This window comes from Cetorhinus maximus, chromosome 5, assembly GCF_964194155.1.
Source record: "Cetorhinus maximus chromosome 5, sCetMax3.hap1.1, whole genome shotgun sequence".
Classification (NCBI taxonomy): Eukaryota; Metazoa; Chordata; class Chondrichthyes; order Lamniformes; family Cetorhinidae; genus Cetorhinus; species Cetorhinus maximus.
In genome coordinates, this window is record NC_135883.1 from 111,852,073 (window position 1) to 111,864,339 (window position 12,267).

Sequence of the window (12,267 nt, forward strand, 5' to 3'; positions counted from 1 at the left end):
CTCCATGGCAATGCCTCTACCAATCAGAGCTTACTTGCCAACCAATCAGCACACTCTTCTCATACAGTATAAATATGTTGTTTCCCCTGATGTTGGTATTTTCTTGTGAATTGTGCTGATGAGTGCAAAACAAAAACCTCTGACCAAAAATAGTCTCTTTTTTCAACAGTACTCAAGTTCAGCATTAACTGTCAAAGAGAATTGAATATATACTTGAAGGAAAGTAAACTCTCAGGGAAGTGAGACTAATTGGATAGCTCCACTGAATACCCGGTGCATTCACAATGGGCTTAATGGCATCCTTCTGTGTTATATTATTCTGATTCTATAGAACTTGTCTTTAAATGGACCAACAAAGTTTCTCAAAAGCTTGTGACAAAGCTAATACCTCACACTATACTTTTATGAAATATATGTAAATATATAAAGTCATGGCTACTTCCTAAAATTTCAAAACTGGGCAATGACCTTTTAAAAACGGCTAAAGCCATGCCTGGCTGTGACCTTTTGAACAGTAGGAGCTAATCTAGCAGTATCGAAGAAATTTGTGCCTTGTTATCTCTGAAGAGATGCTAACGACCCCTGTGGACTGCAGAAACGAAACACAAAGGGAATTATATAAAGGCCACCTACATTTCATAAGCCAGGCCTGACCACCAGAATTTACTGGTCTGCTAGGACAAAGAGCCCTATAACCTTCCTTTATAAATCTTAATGGTTGGAACATGAACAACCTCAGGAACCCAGACAAAGGAATATACACCCTTTGACAAAGCCAAAGTGGAGAGGTGGGAGGCATGTAACAATGACCACCCCCCCCCCCCCCCCCACCCCCACCCTCCTCAAGTAGCTGGAGTAGCCCGTAATATTACCTTGTGGAGCAACAAAACTCAGTTTGCCATCTTCCATCTACCAAGTAGCAGTATAGAACAAGAGCTGTATCCAGGTTTGAATACCTAGCCCCCATCTACACTGTTTCTACTGAAACTTCTGAACTTCTATACCATTGCAAAAAAGACTGCTTCATCTCTGGGTGTCTATTTCATCGTGGAAGTCAGCCCTACTGGAAAAGTGAATTGTCCAGTTTCAGTTTACTGCCCACCGACATCTGTGAAGGAATACACCACTGGACTTTGATTCTGGGCTCTGGACTCGGGTGAAATAATAATTCTTTTCTTTGTGGTCTTTGCCCTGTAAATCTTTCTTTCTCCATCCCCCTTTTTATTGTATGAATGTACGGTGGGGGGTTACGTAGTAACACCCTGTGTGCGAATAAACTAACCGTCTGAGTTTACCCTGTCTCAAGTTTGCTGTGCGTTTATGAATAAAAATTGGATCACACCAAAACTGAGGGGTTGGGAAATACGCCACTGCTTGTTAAGGGGGAAATCAAAATCAAAACGCCATTCTGTTTACGGACGGGTGGTGAAAGGGAAATCAGGGCTGTTTACATTAAACCCCCGCCTCTCCATAACAAGCTGTAGTTGTACAATGAAAGTAAATATAAAATGTCCAAAGCAGCTGTTTATCATGGTTTGGTACTACCTTTCCTTATTTTTTATTTTTGTCATTAAAATTTCTCTAATATCTGATTCTTAATGTTGTTTTACAGATTTTAAGAACATTTTGTTGGTGGAATTTTAATAGAATTCCACATGAAGTTGAATGAAAATGAAAATTAAGAGGGTAATTTTAACCTGACCTGCCTTTTGGAAAATTGATGTGGTCAGATGGGCCACCCATTTTAAATGAAGTTAAAGGAAGGTAAAACTGGGCAGTCAAACAAACCACAAACTCACTTTTCCCCTGAGATGAAAAGAAAGTTTACTCCTTAATGGTGTTAGAACTCTCCAAAAGCAGAGCTTTCTTTTGAAGAGGTGCTGGGAAATCAAGTGTGTAGTATTTTGTGATTTCCTGTTGGTTTTGAGCTCTAATGTCCAGCTTATGAAAGTATTCAAGAGCCGATCTGTTGTCAACAGCTACTGGTTGCAATTTTGTGTGATTGAAGTTAGGCTATGTTTTCCCTGTTTGTTCACCTGCATTTATCAGCCCTGTCTCTCAAATATATTTATTTTGTTCAGACAAATTTAGTTTAACACAGAGTTTTTGGTAATTAAGCTGTTTGAGGTTTAAAACTAATTTTTGTATGAACATAGCCCAATTTCTAGGTGCTCTCTGGATGGCTAGAAGTACCACTGGAAATCTACACATGTGACACAGCTCACTTTTCAGTTGATGGGATCAGTGGTGTAGCCGGTGACTATTTCTAAAGGCTAACACCACCTTTAAATGTGCAATTGGTGGCGTGTCCATCTTCTACACCATTTCTTGCTATTCTGGATTGTAGACTGTGTAAATTATACTCTAGAAAACAGAAACTTTGTCGAAGCTTTTCACCTTGCACTCATCAGGGCAATCGCAAGAATACCAATGTCAGGGGAAGCAAGAACTTTATAAAAGTTGTTGCTTCCCTTGACATTGGTATTCTTGTGATTGCCCTGATGAGTGCAAGGTGAAAAGCTTCAACAGTGTTTCTTTTTTCAGTAATGCTCAAGTTCCGTATGACCCAACAACTAAATTATACTCCGTTGGAATGGGTGTTATTAGATGGCAGTAAGTTCACAGGAGACCTTAAATAATCAGTTTTATGAAGAGGGCTGCAGGGGGCATACTTCAGCCATTTCTTAATTGGGTTTTCCTTCCTTCCTTTTCCTGCTGGTATTGTAAATTGTATTTTACGCAGCACCATTTTTGATATCATTGCATTTCCTAATGTGAATCCCGCTATCTGTTAGGTTTGGAAAGAGATAGGGACCTATGGATGGATGCTGGGCTGAATGAGAGATTGTGCCCATCGATTAATATTTACACACTCGTTTAGTGGCAGACTTTGCCTTGTCAACTGTGCATTTGTACAAGTTCCCCTTCTCGAAGAAAGTTGGGGACAAGCAGTCCAATGGCATCACTAAGATATGTGAAACCTTGACTAAACATAGATTGATGCGTTGGATGCTAGGATGAATGGGGCTGACCATAACGCTACTAACTTGAATTTGATGCATCCACTTTAGTATGAGCAAAGATGTCGAGCAAGTTACCTTTTAATATAGTAGACTTGTTTATGAGTCACCATGGTGACTCAACTGAGACATTACAGTATCATGCAAAATATTTTTTAAAATTAGAAATGAGAAAGGAAGGCTTTAAATAGTTTTGTCAATAACATTTGACGTATTGTTTATATGTTTTGTCTTTAAGGGACGTGCCAACCTGACCGATGAGAAACTGCAGTTTGCTCACCCGCATCCAGAGGTGAGGAACCTGGATGATGTGGTTCGGTGTCTCAAACCTACTGCAATTATAGGTACATTGCATTTTTTTGGCTTTCTCTGCTAACTCCTACACTCTATTTGCCTCCTCATTACTCAGATCTTTTGAACACTATCTCAAATTTACCCCTTGCAGCATACACTAAAATAGGATCTGTTTTTTACTTTGGCACCCTGAGGTCGGCTAACTGGCGCAACATATTTCAGCTCCAGCTGCTACCTTCACTATTATGATCCTGCTACCTGTGTCAGTGTGGTAACTGGTGTCAGTCTAACGGTTATAGCAGGTTTTGTGCTTCATTCTTCCTCATCAAGCCTAAATTTTCTCACGTTGGACTGCTACATAACTACCTCGAAAGATGTTGATTATTGTCCGAAGTAAATTAAATCACCAGGAGGACTACAGCCTAACAATGTGTCAATATAATTTATTTCAGAGACACCAAAGAGCAAAGCATTACTTTCTTTAACTATAACTTTTCTTTAACTAGTTTCTCTCCTCTCTCCCCTCATGCCCTTTGAGCTCATCTTGCCTATGAAATCCACCCCTGCCCCCTTGCTCCTCTTTTTTCCATTGTACTGCTGACCATCCAACTTGCCCTCCCGCCTCCCATGTATACGGTTCCTCTTCAGGTGTTGGCCCTCCCCCCACCCCCCCCTCAAAAACCAACCCTTGACCCCACTGTCCTTGCAGACGTCTCCCAAATCCGTTCCCATCTTTCCTGAAACTCCAGGTTTGAATCCCTCCAATCAGGTTTCCAGCCCCCGCCACTGTACCGAAACAGCTCTTATCAAAGTCGCACGTGATGTCCTTCGTGACTGTGACCATGGTAAACCTTCCCCCCTCCTTCTCCTTGACTTGTGTACAGCCTTTGATGTGGCTGGACCACACTATCCTTTACACTGTTGTCCAGCTGGGTGCGACTGCTCTCGCCTGGTTCCATTTCCATATCTATATAGTCATGGCCAGAGAATCACTTGCAGTGGCTTCTCTTGCCACTCCTAAACCATTACCTCTGCCGTCCCCATGAATCTATTCTTTCCCCTCTTTTCCGCTCACCCGCACCCCTCCCCCCACCCCTCAGATGAGCATACAACCTCATTCATGCCATCACTAAGAGCACCTATTTCCAGCTCTGTAGCCTTGACTCATTTAACCCTTGTCTCAGTACATCTGTAACAGAAACCCTCATTCATGCCTTTATTACCTCCAGGTATTCCAACGCACTCCTGGCTGCTCTCCCAATTTCTACCCTATGTGAACTTGAGGTCATCCAAATCTCTGCTACCATGTCTTACCTCGCACCAAACCTCAGTCACCTATGAACCCTGTGGTCGCTGACCTACATTGTTTCCCCCCCCCCCCCACCCCACCCCCCACATCCCCAGGTAAAGTAATGTCTTGATTTTAAAATTCTCTCATCCTTGTTTTCAAATCCTCCATGACCTTGCATCTCCTTACCTCTGCAATCCCCTCCACAATTCTCTGAGATATCTACTCTCCTCTAATTCTGGCCTCTTGTGCATCAATTTAACTGCTGCACCATTGGTGGCTGCACTTTCAGTTGTCTGGACTCCAAGCTCTGGAATACCCTCCATCCACCTCTCTGCCTTGCTTTTCTTGTTTAACACACTCATTAAAACCTACCTCTTGACCAAGCTTTTGGTCACCTGGCCTAATATCTCCTTATGTGGCTTGGTACTTTCATTTTATAATGCTCCTGTGAAGCATATTGGGACCTTTTATTATTTTAAAGTCACTATATAAATATAAGTTGTTGTATAACTGTAAATATATAGTGAATGCTACCGTAAGTTTAACTATTGATTACACTATTTGATTACTAACTGTAAATGGGTAGTGTTTCAATACTGAAGTTTTTTTTATGTAGTGTAAATGCATGCAGTTTCCATTGAGCAGTGGACTGTTCCCAACTCTGCAGTGATGATCTGGAATTAATTTTGGAGTTTCTCTTCAGCTGTGATTGTAACTTCTTTCTTAACAGTATTGCAGTGGCTATTACCCTGGGCCTCACCACTCAGCAGCTGAAAGTTCAAATTCCACCATAGCAAGATGTGAAACTGAACTTAGGCAATCTGACAATTTGTGAGATGCCTTCAGATAATCATAAAAGATAATCCAAAATGTTGTAAATAAAACACAATTGGTTCAGTAACGTAATGTAGTGAAGGGAATCTACTCCTACCCAGTCTGGTCCATTTGTAATTCCAGTCCTATATTAAATGGTTGGCTCTTAATGCTTTCTGACATGGGAGAGCAAGCTACATTTAAGGGGAAGCTAATAAACACATGAGGGAGCGAGGAATAGAAGGTTATGCTAATAAGGTTAGATGAAGAGGGATGGGAGGAAGCTTGTCAAGACCATAAAAGCTTGCATAGACCAGTTGGGCCGAATGGCCCGTTTCTGTGCTGTAGAGTCTAATAAATTCTATGCGGCAAGCCAATTACTTAAGACCCAATGCTGCCTTTGGGGAATGGGGAATCTTGCTTTGCCAGCATCATTCAGGTGTCGAGAACAAATTCCTTTTTAAAATTAGCTAAACTGAGAGATGCTGTAACTTTTCTATATAGATTGAGGGCGGAATTTAGTGGTGGCAATGTGGCTCTGCCACTCATTGGTGAACTGGCGGGAGACTCACACCATTTTCCACTGGAGGCCCAGTGCTACACCGAGGTACTCGGACACTCATCTGGACATTCCCCGCTGAATTAAGGTCCCAGGAGGGTGGAAATCTCGTCTCTGGGAGTGGTGGCCGCTGCTGGTGTTGCAATGGGGCCTGTCCAGAGGATCGGCAATGGATCCCCTGGTCACAGCTAAGGATGGGATTCCCAGGGAGGGGCGGCTGGGGAGGGAGGTTGACAGCGAGGGCAGTGTGCTGGCTTCCTGTGGGCTCGCCACCACATCCCAATGCTGGGTTTCTCAATCGGGGCAAGAGTGTCTTTGAATGAGGGACCCTGACCCCCCCACCCACCTCACACCAGAAGATCGCAGGCAAACCCAGTAGGGTTTGCTGGGCAGCCTTCCCTGTCAATGAGCCCTCCGCCTGCCACTAGTTGAATACGACAATTGGCCTCTGGGTGGGAAGCACGTCTGCAAGTCTATCTGTTCCGGATCTAATTGGAGGTAGAGAGGAAGCAATGAGATCCCCATCCAACACCCTCCCGACCATCTGACCAACTGCTGCCTCGCCACCCCACCCCCGGCGCCTCCAAATTCGCCTTCCAGGTGTATTTAATTGCACCCTATATGGGAATCCCATTTCTTGTAACTTAACCTATCAAAGGGCAGTTTAGTTATATAAGCCCCTTTCTAAGACAGCCAAGCGCACAGGTATTGTTTTGCAAGTGAAGCTGTCTTTCTGAGAATTAGCAGTCCTTCATGTTGCAATATTGGTAAGAGTCATGTTAGACTCATTGCATAATTCTTGAACAACGTCTCAAGCCATAAGACTGTCCTTCTGGTTCCCCAGTTATATTCGAGACCAAAGGCAGCTTAGCTAATGAAAAGTATTTTCAGTTTTCTCTTGTCTTGTATGTAATGAACTGCCACTGCTCTGATTAGTAAAGTCAAATAAGGGAATGAAGTAACCACTTTTCAGACATAATCCTCATTGTGCAGACTGCTCACTTAGCCTCTGACTCCAGTTCTGCGTTCCAAAGAACTCAAAACAGGCAAGTAGTGGGATGTATACACAGAAGCATTTGGTATGATGCAAAGCCAGTACGTAACCCTAAAAGGCAAAAGCATTCCCATGTGTAGTTGAAACAACCATAGCCAACAAACAATGCAGCGCCAAACTTGGGAAAATGCTTACAAGAATGCACAGAAAAGTTGAAATCCAGCAAACTAGGTGAGCTACAAAAAGCAAAGTTTTTTTGAAACGACAGCCTGCAACTCCTGCCCACACCAACTTCGTGATGGCGTGGACAGAGTATTATTGGGATCAGTTGGCTTGCTAACAAGCTAAGTTGACCCTTGCTTATTTATTTATTTATGGGGGCATGCAGGCTTTCATTCCCATGTTATGGCGATGAGCTTGGGGGTAGGAATAAGTTGGTGGGGTTGGCAGCTGCCCTAGTTTACGTGACTGACCCGCCAAAAGCATGCCCGGTAGGGCCAGGTAAATTCCTGTCCCTTATGAAGGTATGCTTTCATGTTTAGCGTACATTTATTTTTGGAGAAAGGATAGAAACAGAAAATCTGTTAAGTATTTTTATCCGAATCATGTACCATTGATGTGTTATGGTATTTTAACATGTTCACGTAATATATTTTTGGGCACTATTACTCTGAAACATTTGTTTGCAATGGTGATCTGTATTTACATTCTATTGCAATTTTAATATTGTTTTGAATAACAATGTGTTCATGAAAACTAGTATATGATGAGGCATTACATGGAGCTCACTTCTTTAAAAGCTTTCCTTTTTATGATATATTCTTTGTGTCAACATTGTTATAATTTATTGTTGAGCTCCAGAAAATTGAATTGCAAACTTTTATTGACTGAAAAATGCATCAAGACAGATTAAGTGTATTGGACTTACAACCATTCACAGCAGTCAACGATTAGAGGCTGCTGCTTTTTTTTGTCTGGTTTGATTATCAGAGATCCAGACACTTGACTAAGGTTTCAACCCTTGTTCACTACTCAATGTAAGTAGCTTTAGATAGTATATTTATCTACTCTACCTAGTCTTGCACTCTTGTACATATTCTCTAGCATTGTTTGCTTCTCTTAGATATCTGACTTCTGCTCCTTACAGTCGTACTGACCTATGGAACAGTCAGTGTAAATCCTAAAAACACATTTCCAGCTTTCTCTTGAGGAGGGATGATCAGGCATCTCCTACATTGTTCATTTATTTTTTGTTTCAGGTTTTGGGTGGTTTGAATGTGGGAAGTGGGTCATCTTGTGTGTAGTTGTTGATGGTACTTGTATGAATTCTGTCCAGTGTAAATTGAAAAATGTTCTTGGCTCCCATTCCTGATCTTTTATTGTAGTATCTTGTTCCTTGCTTTTTCCTTTGGAGTGTGAACTGTACTTTTAAAGTACATGGAAAAGATTCTTGTGCATTGATTTTATTTGACTGTTTCTTCCAGGAGTTTCTGCCATTGGTGGCGCATTTACAGAGCAGATTATCAAAGACATGGCAAGCTTCAATAAGCAGCCAATTATATTTGCTTTAAGCAACCCGACCAGCAAAGCAGAGTGCACTGCTGAGCAATGTTATCAGCTGACTAAGGTATTGTATCCAGTTTATAAAAGTAACCTCACTTTCTGATGTAATTAATGTTACACCATCTAAAATTCCAATGACAATACTGACAATATTAATTATTATTGCCCTCTGAACTTACCGCTGATTTTAAAATGACATTATTAGAATTCTACAACATATTGGTTATCACGACTGGTTTTTCATACAAAATGCAACTCATAAGGAGCCCAGCAATTCCAGGGTGAACATTAAAGTGATGCCTATGAATGATGGCATTTTATAGTTGCTTGTCATGATTTTAAATGGCCCAGAAGGATAGAATTAATTCAGAGTAATAGATTAATATTTTTTGGTTCAGTAATAGCTTTACTTTGCTGATTGATTTAGTGTTTGGTAGTTCTGGGATATTAGCACTCGAAATGTTGTCTTGTGAGGGAATCCCAACTGCAAAGAAAAGCATTGCTGCTGTTTGATATTGATACACTCGGGTTGTCAACGGAGTTTTGATCCTAAGGGCTGAATTGTCACAGTTTCTGTGCAGCAAATGTGATATCATTATTTTCCTGAGAAATCTGCAAAATTGCAACATGTTGATTCAAATACATGCTGGAGGCAGATTTAAGTGACATAAAGTGAGAGTTCAGGTTTTATTTTGACAAGAAAACCGTTTCCAAGCAAGTAAAAGCCTTTTAAATATAAACTCCGCTGTGCAACCTGTATATTTAGATTCCACTATTCTTTGTCACTGCTTATTAGACAGGAAAAGTTTTAACATTCCTACCACCTCTTACAAAATTGGTATAATTTTGTAGCACATAAATAGAAAACCATTAATCAGTGAAATGTTTTCACTGAACATACTTAGTGTATTTTCTACTGGTTATAATGTTAAAGTGATTGAGCAGGAACATGAAATATTATGAAAAGGAAACAATTAAATAGATATGAAGGAAGGATAGTTAGTGGATAACTCTCTAAGCAGCTTTGTGGCTTCTTTCTGTACTGCAAATTCTGATGATTCCATAGGGTATTTTAAATGTCTGAGTTCAAAAACTATATTCTTGATTTTCTACCCTGTACTGGAACTTATTTTGAGCAAGAACTGAGAAGCATTAGTACCTTTTTTTGGGCACTTATATTTGGGTTGAATTGTGTCAGATGCCATATTAGTGAGGGGATTATTGCCTACACCGTGAATGGGCAATGAAAATATACAGAGCAGGTGGATCATGATGTCGGTGATGCCATTTTGAGGTTCAGTGCTCCAACTAATACCACCTCTTAATCATGCACAGCTGAATAGGTGTTCAGCAGCAGGAAGGATTCCTCCTACCAGGGCTATTTAAAGGGACTATCGGAGATTGATCACACCGAGGCATCATTTCGTACGTAGAAACCCCACTTATTACTTGTGCACAAGGGAGACATGCACAATGAGAGCTACTGTACAGTCTCGTAGCAGAATGCATGCAGACTTGTTAAAAGCATTTTTACAGCCAATCAGTAAGTTTTGCAACAAACCTATCCACTTATTTGCATAAGTTAACTGACCAATCCATGTTCCAGTAAATTTCCATTTCCCTCACAACAGATGTTTGGTTACGCAGTTGCTTATCACAACCCTGATTACATTCGGTCTGAGAAAGAACAAAATGGAATGTCTCAGGGCTCATCCTACAACTGTGGCCAGACAAGGTGGTATTCTTCTCAAGGTTGTACTATTTTTCTCTTAGGCCTAGGCACACAATTCAACTTCTCATTAACCCTTCCAGCTCCAAATGGGCTCCCTGCAGTTGCCTAGGCCACCACAGGACCATCAACTACTTTCTTGTTTGTTGCTGGTTGATTCCTTCTAGCTTTTGATACTATTCTATCAGCGTTTGGTGCTCTCTGGAGGTGTTTCAAGTTTCAAAAGTTTACAAGGCGTGGCTTGTCAGGTGCTGATCGACATTTTGCTGGTTTTCGGTTTCTGCACAAATCAATTGCTCTCTGACATGGGTACACCAGTAGGTCTTCCCCTTAGGAAACAGCATGGGGAGATTTTTTCCCTGCTGGGTGGGCACGCAGCTGATCGCCGCCCGCAATTGGCTGTGTGCCGCCATTTTACATGGTGCGGCATGATCCGCACCCGGAAGCACTCAACACTACCTGTGCGGGCGGGGGGAGGAGGGAGAGTCGGGGCCTGCGCTCTTTCGTGCATGCGTGCAAAAGACCACAGAAACGTCCCTGAGGTACGGAGCTGCCTTGGAGATTAATTTCATTCTCAAAAGTTAAAAGAAAGGATAAATAAAATTATTCAGACGTCCCCTCATGTGACAGTGTCACATGAGTTGGGACACGTTTATAAATTTTGTTGAAACATTTTATTCAATTTATAAACCCTTCATGAAACCTCATCCTGCCTGTGGATGAGGTTCGATGAAAAATGCGAAGGCTGCCTGGGCTCTTTGCCTGTCCACCAACCTTAAGGTTAGACAGGCAGCCCTGATAATTAGTTCAATTAGATTATTAACGGCCTTAACAGGCCTTTGACAGTTCAGCGGGCGTGCAGCCGACTTGGTGCATGCCCACTGAGCTGAAGATCGGAATGACGCGCAGTGACATCGGGATGCACGCCCGATGTCACCGTGCGTCATTTTATGCGTCGGCGAGCGGGCCCCGCCCCTACACGCAGAACAGAAGATTCTGGCCCATGACTTGGCGAATGAACAAAGACCATGAAAAGGAGGGTAAACTGTTGGAAGAGGGATGTGTATGTGGGGGCAAAGGGCTCTCAGCAGGAGGCCATATATGCCCAGAGGAGCAATTCTCCAACCTCAATGGAGAACGATGTATGTGATGTCGCCACTTCAGTAATGATGTCCTCAGTGAAACCTGCCACCTGCTGTAGCCACATCTCCAGCCTCCGAGCAGGGCAAGGACAGCATTCCCAGTGGCTGTGAAGATGACTATAATTGAATGGCAGAGCAGGCTCGAAGTGCCGAATGGCCTAATCCTGCTCCGAAGTCCCATGTTCCCATATGAACTTTTATGCATTTGGCTCCTTCCAACTAAAGATGGAGATACTTGCAATCCTTTGCAGTTTGTCATCACTTGTGCATAAGGGAGGCTACAGTGGCTCTCTACTCAATGAGAGCTAACTATATTTCATTCTCTCTTGCCAGAGATAGACAGGTGAACGAAACAAGTGTCTGCTAGAATTGCAGGATTCCCCATAGTATAGGGTGTCGCTGACTGCATCCACATTGCTCTGTGATGCCAATTATGCCATCTACTGGAACTGAAAGGGATTTCAGTCCTTTGCGGTCCAACTGGTGTGACCATTGGCAGAAAATCATGCATGTTGATGCCAGGTATTCTGACAAAGTCACAATGCCGTCACTCTGTGGCACTTCACTGTGTCAGCTGCATTTTAGCCACCACAACAAACCAAAGTGTGATTACTGGGTGAAAAAGGCTTCCCACTGAAGACTTGGCTGCTGGTTCTGGTGCACACGTGCACAGCATATGTACTATGAAAGTCATGCTGCCACACGAAATGTAATAGGGCAAGACGGTTGATGTGCTGGGGTAACGGTCCAGCTGCCTGGATCGCTCTGGAGAAAGCCCAGCAGTATTTGGTAGAGCAGTTGTCACCATTTGTCGTGATCTGCTGCGTGACCTTGCCATCATGAGGGGACAGTTCTTGTGACC

The 12,267-nt window shown here is 42.4% G+C and overlaps 1 protein-coding gene across 1 annotated transcript in view; it reads left to right on the plus strand.

Annotated features, from left to right (window-relative positions):
- The window catches only part of me1 (malic enzyme 1, NADP(+)-dependent, cytosolic), a 493,779-nt gene that overhangs the window by 419,445 nt on the left and 62,067 nt on the right, over positions 1 to 12,267 (plus strand). Inside the window, exons 10-11 of the mRNA XM_078542316.1 lie at positions 3,259 to 3,364; positions 8,456 to 8,598. Of these exons, the coding sequence (XP_078398442.1) occupies positions 3,259 to 3,364; positions 8,456 to 8,598 (249 nt within the window). The remainder of the gene's footprint in view (positions 1 to 3,258; positions 3,365 to 8,455; positions 8,599 to 12,267) is intronic.